We start from the raw sequence: 19492 nt of genomic DNA, 5'->3' as shown, positions 1-19492 counted from the left end.
GGGACTACACAGAGCATCAACAGCTTCATCATTCACTGGTGGTGTGTGTGTGTGTGTGTGTGTGTGTGTGTGTGTGTGTGTGTGTGTGTGTGTGTGTGTGTGTGTTATTTGCATTAAACAGACTTATTTATTTTTTATTATTACAAGCTTATTAAAAAAAAAGAATAATTTTAAAATATACCTGTTATTGTTTTTATGTTGAGCATGCTTGATTGCGTGTTTACAGGTCTTTAAAGCTTTGTAACTTTGCCAAAGCCACTGGCCTGAATTCAACGTGAACCTGGATCTTTATAGGCTATTAGACATCATTCAGGCTTTAAAAAAAAACCCAATAATAATACTATTTACATTCAAGACCATAAGTGGAATAAATATTTGTGCACAGTTTATTTTAAACGAGCCTGGACTTGATACAATACATTTTTTAATGACAGTTCTGATTAAAATCAGGAGCTTTTCCAAGATTAAATAACCCAAAACCCTGGATCTTAGCATCATATATAACTCCTTAATTATAGCTTAATTACCTAAATGAAACCAAAGTCGGCGTCGGGGGCAGTGACACATTTTATCTTTGCACACAGCGCCATATAGCGGTCGCTTCACGTAACGACTCTGAGGAGAGCGGCTGTACTCTCGCGATATTTCAGGAGGATATCTCGTGTATCCGCCATCCTTGTGGCTCTTTGCAGAAGGGCACGAAGAGGCCGAAGCAAGGGTGCCCGGTGTCAGCGAGAAACTCATCACTTCAAACATGTTGTCCAGGCTCGTCATTGTCTCAGGTATGCACCAGTGTTGTTGTTTAAGATGATGGATACAAACTCACGTTTTGCATCGTCAGACTGTCAGAGAGGAGAAACAATGAAAGTGAAGCTGAAGGGTAAAGTGAAGGCCGCGCGTGGAATGAGACATGCTAATCCTAGCAGTGGGTAGCTAGTGTAACTAATAAACACTGAAACTGTAGCTGGTTTATTCGGTTGCATTCATGTCCACAGTTATTGATGATGTTAATACGTGTGTAGTCCTTTCTGTGTTGTCCAGCAGACACCACAACGGTCTGTTACAGCTAACGTTAGATTACGATAGCTAACGGTGGCTAGCGTTAGCTCCGGACGACTGCAAATGTCACCTATTGACAGCTGGCGTTGGTCGGTTTTATGTTCTTTACGTCTCTATTGAGGACAAACTTTACTGGATTCACAATGCAAGTCCACCAAATGTGTGTTTCCACTATAATGCGTTCACAAGTTGCTCATTTAAACGCAGTCTAAATGCTACTGGACGTTTAGTTGATGTGCTGTTACTGAAGTGGCCTCATCCTTTAACAGGGTTTTGCTGACCTTTAGTAATTATTTAGTAAACTTAAACTTAAACACTTCGTTGCCAGTCTATTAGTTACATCAACACTACAGTCTTCAAAAATGTTATAATGGTTTGCTTTTGTTCGAGCTGTTTTTAAAGAGGTGCTGATTATAATAATAAATAACAGAATAAACTTGAATGAATGAAAAACAAGCTTTTGGTGCAGCCCTGAATTCATGTCATTGTTTGTTCTGTTTGCAGCCAGTGCCCTCAAAGGCAGTGGCCCCCTTGGAGCTGGGTATGTGTCTTTTAGCAGTTATTTTATTTGTATTTGTTACTAACACAGTGATGCATTGTAGCAACAAGGAATACAAGTCCTATGAGGGCTGTCCCTGTCAAAGCTTTTAATAATGTTGTCTCCCACAGTCTGGTCCAGGCGTCTCGCTCCCTGCACACAACGTCCCAGAGTCTGGCCCCAGTGCCCCCTCTGCCAGAGACGGGAGGCAAAGTCCGTCATGGACTCTTCCCAGAGGAGCTTTTCCAGCTCCTGTACCCCAAAACTGGAGTCACAGGTCAGTCACCAGAATGCAGACTTAACTTTTGGTTATTTAATTTGTCATGAAAAGATCTTAAGTGAACCGCTGATCATTTGAGTATCTCTGTATCCCTTCACGCAGGTGAAATAATGAATTCCAATTTTAATTGCTACTCTAAAAATGGTACCCTTCATTCTCATTAGCTATGAGCATTAGGTAACCCAAAGATATTATCTGAGTAGACCTTGGAATAAACAAACAATTCAAAGTGCTTTACATGAATCAGACTAAAACATGATTTAAAATAAAGACAGATTAACAGGAGAATATAATATATAGTGCAGTGCAATTCATGTGATAAGACGGTGGCAAATAAAAGTCCTAATTTTAAATTTTAAACATTAAAAAATTAATGCAGCTTGACCCCATGCTACATACGTTGACACTGTCTGTCTGAAAAACTTTACACATCAAAAGCCCAAAGTCAGAGCTGTGTGCCTTAGGTGTCATTGTTGATGTTTTTTTACTTAATTTAATGTGTTATATATTTCTTAAATTAGCTGGTGTATGAACATCGTTTCATTGACGATTTTAAAGATTTGTACATTTTTCCTATTCTCACTAGGACCCTACATGCTGGGCACTGGCCTCCTTGTCTACCTGCTTTCCAAGGAACTCTACGTCATCAACCATGAGACCTTTGCTGCCGCTTCAATAGGCACCATCATCGTCGTGGGTGTCAAGAAATTTGGTCCAAGTGTTGCAGCTTTTGCTGACAAACTGAACGAGGTAGGCTGGCAACCATATTGAGTGTTTTTATCTTTTTTTTTTTCTGAGGTAGTTTGAAAATATTTCAGATTGGAGTGTGTGGATGCTTATTACTCTTGTGGTGTTTGAAGTAATGGACAGATGATTTGTAATTTCTTTGATCAGTCAAATAAAATTAGTCTTCTTTTTGTGTACAACCTCTGTGAGCACCTCTGTGATCCTGCTTGTGTGTGTTTGCAGGAAAAAGTGGCCAAGGCTCAGGAGGTGAAAGACCAGGCCATATCTGTGCTTACTCAGGCTATTGAGGATGAGAAGAAGGAACAGTGGAGAGTAGAGGGAAGATCAATGCTCTTTGACGCTAAGAGGGTAAGCACCATTTTTATTCTCAATTATTGTCACTGGTCATAATGTACTGCTTCGTACAGAACAAGTATATAAGAGGGAATTTAACCTGCTTACTCCCAACAATTGGAGCAGTGTAGACCAGATATTTCTACAGTGTGGTTTCATGGACTCCTCTTTCTCTCTCAGAACAATGTGGCCATGCTGCTGGAGACCAACTACAGAGAGAGGCTACACATGGTGACCACTGAGGTGAAGAGGCGCTTGGAGTACCAGCTCGCCCTGCAGAACCTCCACCGCCGGATGGAGCAGGAGCACTTGGTCAGCTGGGTGGAGAAGAATGTCGTCAGCAGCATCACTCCTCAGCAGGTCAGTTTCTTGCAAGCACGACCTCTCAGTAACGCCTCGAGAGTTTCTTCAGATTTGCACAAATGTCGGCTTGAACTCAAGATTGAACTGATGTAGATTTTGGTGGTCAAAGGTCACTGCGACCTCACGAAACGCCATAATTCAAAATTGGTCAGCTGGTGAATTGGTGACACTTTTGACTCAAAGGTCACTGTGACCTCAAAATGACCTTGACAAACATGTTTTTGTTCATAACTCAAGAATCCATTCAATTGTATATGTAAATATATATCTCAAAGGTCAACTTCACTGTGACACCGTAATGTCCTTGACCATTATTCTATACCATAACTCAGGAACAGAAGGAGAGTTGTGACCATATTTCCCAGTTGGACGAACTCTGAATTTGTGACACTTCTGATTTCACACATACACACACGTTGACTGGGACGACACAATGAGTAAATGATAACAAGCACAGTACAGGATTTAAACATTAAGGGGCTACAAATAACCCACAATGCAACACCTTTTTGTAGGAGCCGGTGTTTCACCAACGTTCTGAGAATGTAATAGGTGTTAAATGTGAACGATGTCAGACGTTTAGTCCTCCAATATCAGACGATCCCGTATTTCAAATATTATCTCCATAAAAAAATACTGATGTTATATTTTATAATATATATTATTATATAGATACTGTTTTCTTTGATCAGTTCCTCATTTAATTCAACTTTGCCGATTTTACATTGTATTTTATTTAGGTAATTCTTTAAGCTTCCAGAGCTTTTGGCTTTTTTCAAACAATGTATCAAATAAAATAATTGTTTGGAGCTCACCCTTTTATCGGCAATAGTACCAAAAACTTACCTTTCCTGTTGATTGTTTGATTATTGATGTACTTCCAATGTAAGAGAATCACTATTAACACAATTCACAACAGTAAAATTATCTTTATTGTGAGAAAGTTATGGGGTTTTCCTTCCCGATCTTCAGGCCCCTGCTGCTGTATTGAATTGTACAGACTTCAACGAGGCGACACTTCAGGGCTTCATATCTATGTTTTTGTGTTTTTCAGGAGAAAGAGAGCATTGCCAAGTGCATCACAGACCTGAAGGTTCTGGCGAAGGCCAGCCAGGCTCAAGCTAGAGCCTAAACTGTCAAGTCTTCAGAGAAGACTTCTCTAACCCCCAACTCATTGTCCCAAGACGAGACGTTCACTTTTTCTTTACAGAATAAACAATTTCCTCTTTAAAGATGGTCTCTGTCAATATTATGGGTGTGTACAGTATTTACACGTCAGATAGTAAAATAAATGGTTCTCTTATTCATCTTAAACTGGCTACTTGTGTTTTTCCACCTCAAGCAATGTTTGTTTATTTCTCTTTGTGTATTTTCTCAATGATGTTAGGTGTATTTGGAATGTACTTACCGTCAGTTTTATAGCTGCAATAGATTACGCTTAAGCTTGGTGATTGCATAAGAGCATTTTCTGGGGCACTTAAGACCTTTGATCTCTGAAGGAGATACTGTGAAGCATTTCTAAACCTTTGCACTCATAATGGTCACAGATTTGCTGCCTTCCTTCCATCATACCTCAAATAGCCTCAGATGGCAAAGCGGGCCAACCCTCCTCATCCGTCATTACCGTCCTTGCACTTTGATCCTGGTGCCTTCAAGCAGGAAGTCAAGGAAATTTCTCTGTAAGCTGTGAGAGGAACAGGTGCTTTCTGCTGTGAACGGTCTTGGTAGAAGGGAACAATGACACCGGAGCAGAGCTGCCGCTGACGGGTAATAACTGGATGAATTATGTAAATGTGATTTAGAGTAAACTCATCTGACAATCCTACATTTAATCCAGAAACTATGTGACAGTTGAAATGTTGTATTTATGATGTGTTACTTTGCTAAATTGGAGCAAGTGTTTGTTGAATTTGTGTCTTTAACGTCTTAATACATCAAACTGAGTCTTGTATCAGCATAAATGGTATTTCAGTGTAAAGTCTTCATTATACAGATTAATAATTATTGTAACTTGGTTAATCTTAACTGGGTTTATAACAGGTTGTGTAACTGACAGCACATTTCCCTTTTACTGCTTTATTATTGCATAATTTTCATTTCAAGTTCAATTTTAAAGAAAAACTTTGTAATTTAGGCTGAATAAGCCACTGAGTCATCAAGTGACACAGGGCAATAGCGTAATTATATAACATTCAAAACAATCTGTGTTAAGTTTTCTAACAACCACCCTTAAATAACCGACCAGGTTGTAGCAGTAAAACTGCTGAATGTGTTGAACTGTGTGTTGAACTGGGATACCGTGTATTTTATTGCTTCTGAATTCAACATTTAATTTGTAAAAGGCAGAATACGTTATTTCAAAAGATATATAGTCTCACTTTAAGCTGTAAACATACCAACTGAGTAAACAAATCCTTTGTACCTTTATGTGAAGAGTGTATCTACGCAACCACCTGTCCTGGTTTAATATGAAACTAATTTGGGCTGCTGCTGTTGTCATTTGTCAGCATGAGAAATATCTTTTCTTACAGGTTAGTGATTCTTGCCAATCTGAAGTTTTTAACTCCAAAACAGCCGGACGTTGTAGTTTGAAAATGTATGGAAACAGCGGACCTTTCTCTTATTCCCCAAGGTCAGTAAAAGTTTAATTTCACTTTCAGGTTCACGGATCACTGGTATTTATTCGATTAAGCTTTTGAGCAAAAATGTTTAGATCTTTACAACGCTCTTCCCACCTGTTCACACCCTTTCATGATAAAACACTGCTGTGTTGTGGTAACTGTGCAGCTGTTGTGAACTGTGGGCTGTGGATGGCTTATCTTTTAGTCACTGGTGACGATCAGGTTGTAAGGCTGGCCACAGCCCCATGATTGTGCCCCACTCCTGTCTGATAAGTTACCTTTTATTATGCTTCAGGGGTTTCTCGAAGGAGGACCTCCCTCAGCCGAGATGGGCTGTCCAACAAGATGACCTCAGGCAGTCTCCACTGCAGAGAAACAACATGTCCAGACCTAGTGGAAAGTCAATATACAGTATGTTCACTCATTAAAACTCATCTTATTTAACTTTTTTTTTTTTTTTTTACATTTCTTTTAACAATGTTGTTGTCAATGTTCTTTCCACCAGTGCAGAGAAAGGAGTACTCTGAGACGCTGAACAGACAATCTGACAACTTTCACGTCAGAGTGGAGGTAAATAAGTATGAAATCTGCCCCAGCTACTGACAGTACAACCTTTCAGCTCTCCTCATCCATGACCCTCTACATTGACTCCACAGCACCTGTTCACCTGTGAGCTCGACGGCCAGGAGCTGAAGACAGTGGACAGCTGCGTGGCTAAACTCAAGAGGCTGGATGCCAAAGGTCGTCTGTGGTCGCAGGAGATGATCATCGAGGTTCAGGGAGGATATCTCCTGCTCAGTGACATTGAGACGAAGGTCGGTACTAAACAAGTACAGCACATGGCCAAAAGTATATGGACAGCATAACATTCCTCACATGCAATATGCTGCTGTGACCGCCTCAACTCTAATGGGGAGACGTGACTCTTATTTTTGGACCTGGCTGCAGAGATTTGCTCCCATTCAGCCACCAGAGCGTTAGAGAGGTCAGGGAAGTGATTTTGGGTGATAAGGCTCACGGTTGGTGTTCAAATTCATCCCAAATGTGTTGGATGAACCTGGCTTTATGCACAGGATGTTGTCAAGAGGAAACTGTTGCCAAAGAGTTGGAAGCACACTATAGACTAAAATATAATTAAACTGGGGCGAGCCAAAATCAAGAAAAGTAGCTTTAAACCAAAAGTACACAAAAGGATGAAATGTGAATGAAGCATTAAGCAAAATGACACAACCAAAACTGTTTTAACTACAATTTCACATAGCTGCTTATTATCTTGCAAAGTCTTAAAAGGATGTTCTGATGGTTTATATGCAAAATGAGAGGCTTACAAAATAAAGTTATATTTAGTATGTAGATACAGGTACAAATATTGAACATCTCTAATGAGTTTAACAAGTGCTACAATTGATAAAAGAAGCTGATGAAAATTTGTATTATTTTAAGCAGGTTAGTCACAGGCCAGAAATCAAACACCTATTATACTTGAATGTTAAAATGAGACATGGTAACAACAAGTTCTCTTAATTGACTGACTTCCTGTGCATAGAGTCACTCTTACTGCAATGCTCAGATTATTAAAAATAATTAGGAATCCTACATTATTAAAGAGCACATTTTACCTCACAGTCAATAAAACACAGCTTTTATATTATAATTATTTTACTTATTATCTATTATTATTAAAAAATGTTCCGTTATTAACATCTGGTGGCATTTTTGCATTTACTTTCCATGTTTCACTCAGTATGAAGTGAATCTAAAAGCATTTGTTTTTGGTTAATTGAAAACATTCAAATAAAAATAAAACTTGTTAGGGAAAGAATGATAAAGTCCTGCACTTATTTCTATCATTATCTTGATGTACACTCAGTGAGATAAGTGAAGACGGAAACAGGCATCCAGTGTCTGACATTGAGAAATAATATATAATAAGAAGAATGAGAACTAGAAACAAGAATCAGAAGAGCAATGGACACAACCTTGTCAGAAAACAGTGTGTAAATACTGACCAATATTGATAATTAACTGTATTCTCTCTCATAAACCTGTCCTGTTCAATCTGACTCTAAAGGCAGAGCTGGAGTTGCTACCATTGGCTTGCATCCTGGAAACCAAAGCTGTGCTGGATAGCTGCGCCTACAACTCTCTTCTGACAGTAACAGTGCAGGAACGCAACAAACACAATCCCCAGGTCTTCATGTTCCAGTGTGAGGAGACTGGGGTGAGTCACATTCAACCAGACCTTTGACCTGCTGAAAGCCTCCAGAGGAGGGAGGACGTGTTAGTCAGACATGAAGGCCATTCTCTGAGACCATTATCTCTATTTCATAACATTGCTGGTGTCGTGTAGGAGTTGGATTTTAAAGCAGGTCTGTTTTTCCAGGCGGAGCTCATCAAGAGTGACCTGGATAAGGCCGTCCAAAAAGGAGGCGCTGTTGTGGAACCACGGAGAGAGCCGACTGACATCAGGTACACATGAGCACAGTCTAAACCAGGGCTGGTCAAAGTTGGCCTGCCATTAGGTTTGATTTGGCCTTCTAGCGAAAACATAACAATATATATATATATATATATATATTTGAATATATCAGCACTTTTTTCTTTATTATTTCTCATAATCTGAGCATGGTGGGCAGAGGCACACTTGGGATCCCTGCATCTTAACAACACTATAACAATACAATACAATACAATCCATAACAATACAATACAATAGGTGTTTGCTTTTGGTCCGCAGCCCACCATGAAGTTTCATTTTTCAAAGTTTGGACACTCCTGGTCTTAACAGAGATTAAATCACATTAAGAGAAAGCACAGTTAGGACAAATAAAGAAATTGGAACAGTAAAATAGGTTGACTGCTGTCCGTCCTTAATGTTCCCAGGAGTAATCTTGAAAATATCATCGGGCAACAAGCTCTGGGAAGTTTCCGGCAGCCTGGATTTCGTCCTGTGCAGCGAGAGAGGACCCCACCGCCACCAGAACACCCGCCCCCACAGTGGAGAGAACCAGGTACAGCTTTATCTGATCTACTCTAAGCATATGAAAGAAATCTTTAATGGTGCGTTAATTGGGCTTTTGTACAACTGACATTTACATTTATTAAGACAGGTTCAGCCATAAACTCCATGCAGTATGTTTTATAATGTATAAATATTCTCCTGAAATGAAGTCATATTGATATTTGTCTCTTCATTCATTTTGTTGCTGTATAGAGAATTTCGCCCCTACACGCTACACCCAACAAGAACCAGTGATGCATCTTCCCGACCTTCGTGAATTACAGATCAGCCCAGAGGTCCCTTTGTCACCTGTGCCAACAGACACAGCGAGGAACACGGTCAGTACTGCAGTCTAACAGTCTCTACAGAAGTTATAGCTAGATCATCTTTCTCATGTCAAGGAAAACATACTCGTAGATAAAAAGCTCCTACAGGCCACAGAATGTCTAATCTATGTTTTGTTTCATGCTTGTGATCTCAGGACATTTTTAACCATGTTCTAAATGACTTGGAGATCTTTATGGGCAAAGTGTCGACTGTAGCGAATGCACCTTCACTGAAAGGAGACCAGAGCAAAAAGAAAAATGCATCTAAGAAGAAAAAGTCAAAGAAATATGGTAATAATCTTCTTTCACTTTATCTTTTCACGGGCACATGTGATAAATTAAGTAATTACTGGAGGAGAGACCTCCTATAGGTGCAGATACACTCACAGAGGTTTGTGTCTGATAAGTGTTTTGTCTTGCAGCCCCAGCTGTCAGTCTGCCACCATGGGAGGAATATGTGTCCTGTCTTCAGAAAATCAAATATGGATTCAATCTGCTGGTGAATACTTATTTCACATCTTTTAATGTCTCCACAGGAAACACGTTAACCAGAGTGGTTTGGGTGAATGCTCTAATGCAGTGGTTCCCAACCTGGGGGTCACCAAAGCTTCACAAGGGAGACGCGGGGCCTTCTTAATTTTAAGAAATACACACAGCATAGCTATATCTCAGCTTTGTGTTCATTTCTGTGAAGAAAACTAAATGCAATTGTTATTTTAAAGTTTAGATTATTATTTAAGATCTAAAGTGTCAGGGAGAAGAAAACACTGAATTTGTCTGAAAAAAAAGAAGCCTAATAAATATGTATGACTGTTAAAAAACAACACAAATACATAATTCAGGCAGATAATGGTATAGAAAAGTTTCTTCCAGTTTATGAATCTCAGATTAATTTTTACAGGAAATAATCTGCTCAAAATGAATCCAAATCCCTCGTTTTACACAACCCTCTTGCAGTTATTGTGTTCCCTATTTGTGTTCATTGTACAGTTCATCAGTTGTTATGTGCCGTTATTGTTACACACTGAATATATATCCATAAAATATGTCACTTAGTCAGAGGTCGTCACTTTCCTCAGTGATAGAAAAGTGGTTGGGAACCGCTGCTCTAATGTGTTGAGTGGACCGATTGATTGCAGCAGGAAGCAGTGAGGTGTGACTGACAGACTCTTTATATTTCAGGGCCAGCTGGACGGGTCGCTGAACGGCCCCACTGCTCCTGACTATGTCCACATCTTCTTCGGTAACTTGGCCATGGTGAGCTCTTCTAAACTAATTTTTGTCTCATATTTTTCTACACTTAAATGTGAACAGTTGATACTTACTTCCTCCATTTTTCCACAGATTGTGCCTCAGTATCCTGCCGACCTCCCTCCCACTGTCATCTCCCCCCTGCTGACAGTGGCAGCCCTGCGGCTGCTCAGTCAGGTTGTCGACCCGGAGGAGGACAACCTGTGGAGGTCTTTGGGAGACAGCTGGAACCTCCCCAGGTAATGCAACGTTTATCACCTTCACACAATTCTTGTTACGTCTCATATATAGCCCTCTGATTGTGAGTGCACCTATACCTGCCCTGGCACGCCCTAACTTAGGGAACAGTGTGTGTGTGTGTGTGTTTGCTGATATGTAAATATAGGTCAGAGGTAATGTTGCATTTATGTGCTATAGAGGAAATGATAAACAGGAGTGTGTTTATTTGGAACTACTGCTCTTTTCAGTTTTAAGATGTTAAACTCTACTTGAGAATTACTGTGAAGGATATATAATAATTTAATGGATTCATTAATAATTTACTGATGCTTTATTATCAGCATTAGTAAGAACAACTTTAGGGTTGCCAGGTTGTAAACATTTTTCCAGTAGGACACTTGTTGTCCAGTGCCACATCAACCATACAGAAGGTTGAACTATTCCTTTAACTTCGGCTCATAAACTCGGCTGACATCTGGGTTTTTATTGTTTGTTGCGTAACCTTTGTTTGAATGAAGAGGTCCCTTCAAGCATTAGCTGGTTCCTTTTTGGTTTTACTTTTACACAATTTCTGCCCTCCTGTCGCCTCACAGGTCTAGATGGCCAGAAGATGTCCCATCGTACATCCCAGAGTTCTACGATGGCTGGCAGCCGCCTCCACCCTCACACAGGCCTTCCCCGATCCCTTATCAGAACGGTCCAATGAGCAGGAGCAACAGCCAGCGCATCCCACCTGGCCAACGCCATCCCGAAGAGGTAGACCCATACTGACACAATTACCCACCTTTATCTCTGGTTTCACATTACGTTTGGGACTGTGTTAACGGTGCTCTAGCAGATATATTAGGTACCTGGCACGACTACACATCCAGCCGTCGCTAAATGAGTTTTCCCATAAGGTAGATTACAGTGCTGGTGATTAAGGCCTGTTGTTTTCAGCAGCTCAGTAACTGTTATTCATTAGCTGAGTGTTAAATGAAGTATCCTGACACTCTGCTTGAGAAGTTGGCAGTGGCTTAAGTTACATAATCAACTCCACTGAAATGGACTACCTATTTTTTAAGTGGCTATCACAAGTGGAATTACCATCTGGCAGTCACCACCTTTGATATGTAAGTTCTCAAAGCGCCAGTGAAGCTATTATCACAAGTCTGTAGTCTCATCATGTTGCATTTTATGCCTTTTACAGCCTATGACCAACGGTCCATGGAGTTCACCACCACCAATATAGTAAGCATTTTTACACTGCAGTAAATGTGGCTTTATGATCATATTTTTTGCGAAAACTGGTCATGTGAATCACAATGTGTGTGTCTGCTGCGGTTTCAGTCCCAGTGAACCTCCCCTGTACATGATGGTCATTTACGACTTCATGGCCAGGAACAGCCAGGAGCTGAGCATTATGAAGGGTGACGTGGTTCAGGTGAGATGACAAAGATGCTACAATAACCGCTGGAGTTGGATTTAAATCTGTGTCATATGATAGTTACCAATAATCCAAAAGTCCAGTTGACTTTTGTTTAAAATCCTGGTTTAATTGCAAATAAATAGAAAAAAAGAGACCAAAAACCTTTATCAAAAAACCTTTTTTTGTTGTTGATATAATTGTTACTATTAGAACTAATAACTGGCTGTTTACTAATGGTTATTTTTTAGGGTTAATCTTTGTTGTCCATTGTGTTTACAGCTGATAAGAGAGTTGCATTTCAGTGAAAATTAAAAGAGAACAAAAATCTAGCACTAGAAAGCAGCCCAGTAAATACCAGCTTAACCTGTTTAAGTCTTCACATACTGCACTGATACACTATTCTGTATCCAGCCTCATTTCTATTTAAATGTATTTACTGTCAGTAGTAACATTCAGGTGCTTGAGATGTTTGATTCTGTTTTTTTTTTTCTTTTACAGGTGGTTCAGAAATCCAAGCAGTGGTGGCTCGTTCGCAACAGCCGCAAGGAGGAGGGCAATGTTCCTCAGAACGTTCTGGAGCCGATGAACGCGCCCATGGACGATCTACCGGTAAGCCCACTGACACACAGCTCACAGCCGGGTAACCACTTCACAGATTTCACATTTAATTCCCTTTGCTCTCCCTCACCGCAGGACACTCGTGGTCCAGTGACCTTAGATATGACCTCCACATCTGCAGAGGTCAAAGCCTGGCTGGAGTACAAAGGTTTCTCTAGAATGTGAGTGAAATAATCTGCAGAGGGACTGGGAACTATAAGATGTTTGAACTGCACGATGAAGTCAGATATTGTGTGTTTTGTGCCTTTTTATGTGCAGCACTGTGAAGAGCCTCGGGGTGCTGACTGGTCAGCTGCTTCTGGGAATGACCAAGAATGAAATAAGGACTGTGTGTCCAGAAGAGGGAGGGAAGGTCTTCTTCCAGCTTCAGGCCATTAAGTCAGCCATTGCAGTAAGTAACATGTCATTTGATACGCATATGGACACACACACAGACCCTCTAACTGCGGCACATCAGTAACGTTTTATCCTGTTTCCTACAGCTCGCCAGTGAACCATCAAGCATGTACAACGGCCGATACTAACAACCTGCTTCACTGCTCCTTCACTTCCTTTTCCCCTGACTTTGCATTCACAGATAGACATCTGGAATCATTAGCTTCTAATTAAATCTTTAATCTCAAATTATCTTATGTGAGGGGCTGCTTTCAGCATTTGTATTATTTAAGACCAAGAACTTTAAGTGAATGAAATGTCTGTTAGATAATTTATCACCAGCAGCAATAGTTGGAAGTTACTCAACAAATTTCCCTGAAAGGACAAGAAAGAATCTATTTACTCCATCTAATCTTTACTATAGTTTATTTCACTTATGTTCCCTTTAGCTATTTTAAGTAAATTGTGTATAGTCTTCCCAAATGTGATTAAACCAAAAAATATGTAACTACACTACAGTTGGATTGATTTAAAACTGTAGTTAACCATTATTAGATGCACTGTATAAAACCCAGTTTCTTTTGCTTCATTAACTTATACCACATATTCCATTTTCTTTTAATTGATTCTTAAATGTTGTGTATTGTACAGAAAGTGATGCTGAAATTGAGTCATAAACTGGAAGAAACAAAGTCAGTAAAAGATTTACTTTAATCTGTCAAATCAAATCTCTTTCAGTTGTAATAAAGACATTAAGTGCTTTAATTCAAATTAAAGTTTCTACTCATCTTCATAATATCAGTAGACTTGGATTTTTCTTTTTGCACAATTCAACTAAAGTGGTTTTAACCTGACTAAATGTTGTGATACATGTGATTCAAGGACCTTAAACTAGTTAACAGGATATAAAAAGACAAAGTACAGAACAACTTTTCTCTAGTCCTGAATTTACATTATTGAGTTGCACTTGGGAACTTGGTTCTTTTCATTGTTTCTGTAAGGTGTAAATGCATCGTCTTTTACTCTTTCTTGTTTCCCCACTTGGCCATCTTGTTGTTGACAGGAGTCTTCATGAATTTGTCGGACTTCATGTAGGCAGCAATCTTCTCCAGAGCCTATGATGAGAAGTAATTGTACCAAACCATTGTGAGTTGCATTATACTGTTAACAGGGCAAGAGCAGCAGAAGCAACTGCAGTTAAACTCTATTCACCTATGGACATCACAGACACACTAAGACACACAGGAAGACACAAAGAGGTGCAGGACTTTCTATTTGCTGAGTGTAACTGTCAGTGTGGGAAGTGCTGTCTCATTCTCACCTCAAATCGGTCTAAAAGATCTTTGAGATTCTTGAAGTCATCCAGGCATGTAGGATGAAACATCCTGTGTTGATCCAACAGCTCGTACATAATGAAGTCCACAAAAGTGATCTGTTGTAAAGAGAAAAGGTACATTACTACACATGTTCAAAGCAAAATAAAGGCTCAAACTAGACTTTAAAGCTGCATCAATAGTAAATTCAGTAGAATTAGTTGCATGTATCTGTAATACAAGAACATGTGTGACCAGGCAGGCTGCCATTGTTTCCTGCTATGGACAAGTGCAACCAGTGATTGCAGCACAACTTGTGTACGTCACCACTTCTGGTAGCAAAAACCAACATGGGAGCAGCCATAAAGCCAAACTCGAGGCTTCAAAATGGTACACCACTAGGGTTGGGCAACATTTTTAATAACTTTAACCAACAAAAAAGTCAAGAAAGGAAAAGAAAAACATTGTCTTATATTTTTTTATTAAATAGGAAAATACAACTGTACACCTTTTAATTCAAGTTTCTCTCTTATATTCAATTCTATTGTATTTTGTAAAACGCCTAATTATATTAGTTATCTCAGGACAAATAGAGCAGGTCTAGACTGTACTCCTTATACCAATGACCTTGTTAAGGAATCTTAAAACACACTTCATTCAAACGCGACAGGAACAAAATAAAACTCACCAAACCAACTTTATTAGTCTTTGCACTGTTCCAACAATCACCAACTCTGGTGTCTAACTGTCTGTGTTAGATAGAAAATATTCTGTAAATGACCTTGTTACTGTATCCTCGGTTGTCAGTCAAGTTGAAATAAACTTTTCATTCACTGCAGTTAGATGTGAAAAACAGCCGGTTCAACAGCTGTTTTTCCTCTCACCCTTTTTTGGCTCAGTGCGTGTACTGCGCCTCTGTGCAGCAGCTCTCATTCCTTGGAGGCAGACCGTTAAATTAGCAAAATAAAACGAAAAAGGTCGGCCAAATAAAACTGGAGATGGACAATCGCTGATAGACAATATATTTGTCCAATTGGCCAACCCTATACAACACCATCCAATGGGTGACGTCACGGTAGGTTCACACTTGGTCTCATCTCATCAGTTTGAATCAACAGAGTTCCCAGGAACAGCAGGCAGCTGTTTTCAGTCAAAAAGGTTTGTATAAATCTACTGTACACTACACTGCACTGTGGCAGACACACAAAATGAGTCACTAAACGGTGAACACGGGAATATCTAGCAACTCAAGACCCAGTTATATTTCTCAAGCTCCAAATGTGAAGGCTAAACAGGCAATTGTCTATGCTCACCATAAGGTATCAACTCCATAATGTGTCAAATGTCTGTGGTTTTCAGCTTGTTGTGTGTAAGGCAGCTTTAAAAATGATTAACGTATAAAGCCTCCCATGTTTAAGGGATAACATACCTTGTCACCAGCAAACCACTTCCTGTCTCCCAAGAAATTTGACAACTGCTTCAGTGTGCCTGGCAGTGCCTCAAGGTACCCGGGCTTCATCTTGTCCTGATATCAGATGGGTGATGATGGCGTTAGTGGAGAGGAAAAGGTGTAAAACGACACATTCACTGACTTTTAATGTAGTACTTACAAAGTCAGTGTAGCACAGCCTCACAAAACCATTTCTGAAGTCCATCGCCTGGTTCTCCATGATGTCCACACGGACCTTCTCATCCTCCGTCTCTCCGCCTGTGATCAGATCAGATTTACTGGGACACTCAAAGCATACAGACTGAGATACTTCACCTAAAACCTGGAATATATAACTACATGAAAATGATGTGGTGTGCACTGTATTTGAAACTTTTTGAAGATTTATTTTGAAATGTTTACAATGAATGAAAAAGGAGATGAAACTAATGAAAAACCCTTTTGAACAAAATATTAATATGTGGAATAAACACACAATACTTACACAAATTGTGCTTACGAGCAATGTATCTCATGATCGCATTGCTCTGCACTATCTTCCTGTCTCCATCCTCCAGGTAGGGCAGCTACGGTGAGATGTTAATCACAATACTCTTATTAGTTGATGTTCGCCTGCTTTACACTAAATATTCACAAGTTAAACTCACTTACATTGGGAAAGTCCATTCCAAGTTTGGGTTTTTCATCAAACCAGCAGCTCTTGTCATAGTTTGGAGCTAATGTGAGAAAAATGTGAGTCAGACGATTAAGTGGGTATTTTGTACAGACACTTGTGGTTTAAATTGTAACAGGTGTTTGTTGTTAGTTGAACAGGTAAGTTACCTTCACCACAGACGTAAAACTTGTCCTCATACTTGGTGCCGGTGTACTCAAGCAGCAGGCGGACAGGCTGGGCGAGCTGCAGAAGTGTCCGAAAATGAGACGTGTGAGAGGCTGATATTTCAGATTTGTTTATGATGTTTACACATGTCTGCAGATGGCATGCATTAAAAATTTTATTGTAATTTCAGATAATTAATGTCATTATTATTTGATTTATCGTAAAAAAACAAAAACAAAAACAAAAAAACTAATATGTGAACAGATCAATTTTAATTTGAAGCTTTTTACAGCAGAAATTTGGACATGAAACAGTAGGGTAAACAAAGGTGTTACCAATAATACTAATTAAGGTTCGGTTTCATTCAGGTCAAACAGAGTGAGGGTTGTTGCTATTGTACATGTAGACTCACTGGAAAGGCTCTGCTACACTAAATGGACTTAATCACTGGTCACACCTGTTTCTACCCTATCAAATTAATGTCAGGGGTTTATCAAGTTAAAGCACAAAACACCAAACAAGGCTTCTCAAATGTCAAGTTTGCCTGGTTTAATCAAATTTTAACCTTGGGGACCATGTGGGTCAAATAAAATGTGCTCTTTTAAGTGCTTGTGAGGGGAGTTCACATTATTTTGACATTTTTAAGAGAAGCCGATTCATCAAGTATAGTCTATCCTGAAATATTTTGAAATCAAATCAAGTTCATTTATATAGCACGTGGACTAAAGTGCTGTACTGCACATCAATAGCTAATAAAAGACACTGAAATAGTAATAAAAAGGCACATTAAACCAATAAAATGGCAATCGAATAAAATATATAAGGCAATAGCAAATATGTGCAAAAAGGTAAAACAGTTCAGAATAAAACAATATGAAAATAAAAGATGATAAAATACTAAAACCCACTAAGAGCAACAGCAAGTCGTTGAAAACAAGTCTGTTATTATTATTATTATTATTATAGTATATTTTTAGGTGCAGGCTGCCTTACCTACAGACTTATAGTTAAACCTTAATCGATTTGGCCTTTTACCCCTTTATTGAAGTATCGTTTGAACAACAACATGGCAGGTAATAACTAACTCACACCATCAGAAGTAGGCTCTTGAGAAAACGGAGCACACACCGTAAACAACATTAAACCTTGTACACAAGTGTCTGCAGGATGAAGCATGTAACTTTAAGCCCCGCTGCTCTGACTCTCTCAACTACCGATTTCCTGCTAACTTGCAAATGGCCATGTTAATTAAGTTAATTAATGTATACGCCAACTCAGAGGTCCGGTTTTTAAAATATATGTCCCACCTTACTAACTTTAGAGCCATTTAATTGCACTGGTAACGTTGCGCATACGCAGAGCAGCTCACACTGTCTGAACGCCGGATAATTATCGCGTATTGTTGATTAAATATGTAAGCTAACCTCTAAGCTAACGTTAGCTGCAGAAAACATTAACGTTTGACTCGAACGTGGTAGTCGTTGCTAACGTTACCGATAACGATAACGTTTGGAGCACGTGCAACGGTTTACCGAGCGGGGCTGCGTCAACACGTAACGTAACGTAACTAACTACTAACCTTATATGATTATAAAACACAAAAACATTACGCAGTAAAATAATAAATGTCAGTAACTTCGTAGATACAAAGAGTTTGACAGCCTGTGTTAAGTCGAGCTCCGGTGGAGGTACAACGGCAGCCGTGAACCGCCAGCTGTTACTTTACAAACAAAGAAGGCGGCTGAACTCACCCCGCGAATATCCCAGTAAGCCAGTTTCATTGTCATTGTGAATCACTTTCGGGTACCAAAATGTGGCTGACCGAGACTTGAGCAGCGGCAGTGTGTGAAACGCTTGCGGGAGAGGGAGAGGGAGAGAGGTGAGGTGGGCAGGCAGACGGAGCTGGTGGGCGGGGTGAACCGGGCGGTCACACACTCTCTGAACCGGTTCTTTTGTTTGGATTTATGTAACATTCATATGGTATGTGAACATGAATACACTAATCTGCTGGAAAGCTATTATTCATATGCACCTGACATGAGACATGTAGGTAACTGACACCATATATTGTGTAAGGAAATCCTGTTTTTATCCAAACATATATGGAGTCGTTCAAATACAGACTTTTCCATGACACAAAGAAACCACAATGAAAGCCACAGTATAGCTAACTGCACTACCAGAAGTAATGCAGGGATTATCTTTAAGTCACCTTTCACATAAAGCTGTGGAGTCACAGCCATTTAAATGAGGAGGGTTTGTGCTATTATTTACTACCACAACACGAAAACTAACTCAAGGTCAAATGGCGGAGTATTATGGGCTGTAGCTTTCATAATCTTGTCTATAGCACCTTTTCAAGAGTGACACAGCTGAAAGCTCAAAGCTGGTAAGTGGCCCTTGAGTTAGGATTGTTTGAGTACCGCAAATAAGGGCTATTTTCACTATAGGGCTAGAAGTTATTAAAAAATTCAGTTGAACTTGAAGTGGGGAGAATTCACTCTAAATAAAAATTTAATTTAAATTGATATAATTACAAAAGTGCAAGACCATTGATGCATATTTTCACTTGACAAATGACTTATCTTATTTCTTTCACTTCAGTCATTATAACGTTTGCTATACAACGTGTGTGAGCTGTGAATTTATTCTTAGCAGCCAGATGTCAGTTCTTTAATTTAGAAACGATGGAGGTTTGTAATCGGCCTGAGTTTTGTGTTGAACTTCCTGCTTACTTTGACCCACATTTGCGAGTTGAATATGGACCACA

General features: G+C 39.5%; 3 protein-coding genes across 5 annotated transcripts; 2 read left to right on the top strand and 1 right to left on the bottom strand.

Annotated features, from left to right (window-relative positions):
* Positions 1-632: 632 nt before the first annotated feature.
* atp5pb (ATP synthase peripheral stalk-membrane subunit b) lies at positions 633-4634 on the top strand. The gene is made up of 7 exons (XM_051424543.1): positions 633-782; positions 1564-1600; positions 1729-1874; positions 2464-2627; positions 2847-2972; positions 3138-3317; positions 4375-4634. Exons 1-7 carry the CDS (start codon positions 755-757, stop codon positions 4450-4452), a joined length of 759 nt encoding a protein of 252 aa, XP_051280503.1. The 5' UTR covers positions 633-754; the 3' UTR covers positions 4453-4634.
* A 307-nt stretch (positions 4635-4941) lies between these two features.
* eps8l3b (EPS8-like 3b) lies at positions 4942-13937 on the top strand. 3 transcript variants are annotated; one of them, XM_051424540.1, is made up of 20 exons: positions 4947-5087; positions 5852-5952; positions 6237-6352; positions 6447-6511; positions 6598-6756; positions 8013-8162; positions 8325-8410; positions 8825-8952; positions 9156-9280; positions 9424-9559; positions 9691-9767; positions 10451-10525; positions 10613-10758; positions 11332-11494; positions 11928-11968; positions 12068-12161; positions 12645-12755; positions 12840-12925; positions 13023-13155; positions 13247-13937. In XM_051424540.1, exons 2-20 carry the CDS (start codon positions 5915-5917, stop codon positions 13286-13288), a joined length of 1971 nt encoding a protein of 656 aa, XP_051280500.1. In that variant the 5' UTR covers positions 4947-5087; positions 5852-5914; the 3' UTR covers positions 13289-13937. The 3 variants fall into 3 exon arrangements, with proteins under 3 accessions (XP_051280499.1, XP_051280498.1, XP_051280500.1); XM_051424539.1 differs by having other exon boundaries at positions 4942-5087; positions 12645-12925; XM_051424538.1 differs by having other exon boundaries at positions 4942-5087; positions 10451-10758.
* On the bottom strand, positions 13833-18635 carry LOC127377014 (glutathione S-transferase Mu 3). Its single transcript, XM_051424544.1, has 8 exons — positions 18474-18635; positions 16725-16800; positions 16554-16618; positions 16387-16468; positions 16063-16160; positions 15882-15977; positions 14461-14571; positions 13833-14254 (listed from the first exon to the last, which is right to left on the bottom strand). Exons 1-8 carry the CDS (start codon positions 18507-18509, stop codon positions 14159-14161), a joined length of 660 nt encoding a protein of 219 aa, XP_051280504.1. The 5' UTR covers positions 18510-18635; the 3' UTR covers positions 13833-14158.
* Positions 18636-19492: the final 857 nt, after the last annotated feature.

The sequence above is a fragment of the Dicentrarchus labrax genome, unplaced genomic scaffold (assembly GCF_905237075.1).
Source record: "Dicentrarchus labrax unplaced genomic scaffold, dlabrax2021, whole genome shotgun sequence".
Classification (NCBI taxonomy): Eukaryota; Metazoa; Chordata; class Actinopteri; family Moronidae; genus Dicentrarchus; species Dicentrarchus labrax.
The sequence above is the reverse complement of the archived record's forward strand: the minus strand, read 5'-3'. Positions and strand labels throughout refer to the sequence as shown.

Excerpts from the sequence above, each read along its gene's own strand:
- LOC127377014 (XM_051424544.1), bottom strand. The coding sequence starts at position 18,509 with ATGACAATGAAACTGGCTTACTGGGATATTCGCGGG. Across the intron at positions 16,801-18,473 it reads CTTACTGGGATATTCGCGGG|CTCGCCCAGCCTGTCCGCCT; the intron begins GTGAGTTCAGCC and ends ACACTTCTGCAG. Across the intron at positions 15,978-16,062 it reads GGCTGTGCTACACTGACTTT|GACAAGATGAAGCCCGGGTA; the intron begins GTAAGTACTACA and ends ATCTGATATCAG.
- atp5pb (XM_051424543.1), top strand. The coding sequence starts at position 755 with ATGTTGTCCAGGCTCGTCATTGTCTCAG. Across the intron at positions 2,628-2,846 it reads TTGCTGACAAACTGAACGAG|GAAAAAGTGGCCAAGGCTCA; the intron begins GTAGGCTGGCAA and ends GTGTGTTTGCAG. Across the intron at positions 2,973-3,137 it reads TGCTCTTTGACGCTAAGAGG|AACAATGTGGCCATGCTGCT; the intron begins GTAAGCACCATT and ends TTTCTCTCTCAG.
- eps8l3b (XM_051424538.1), top strand. The coding sequence starts at position 5,915 with ATGTATGGAAACAGCGGACCTTTCTCTTATTCCCCAAG. Across the intron at positions 9,560-9,690 it reads GAAAAAGTCAAAGAAATATG|CCCCAGCTGTCAGTCTGCCA; the intron begins GTAATAATCTTC and ends TTTGTCTTGCAG. Across the intron at positions 12,926-13,022 it reads TACAAAGGTTTCTCTAGAAT|CACTGTGAAGAGCCTCGGGG; the intron begins GTGAGTGAAATA and ends TTTTATGTGCAG.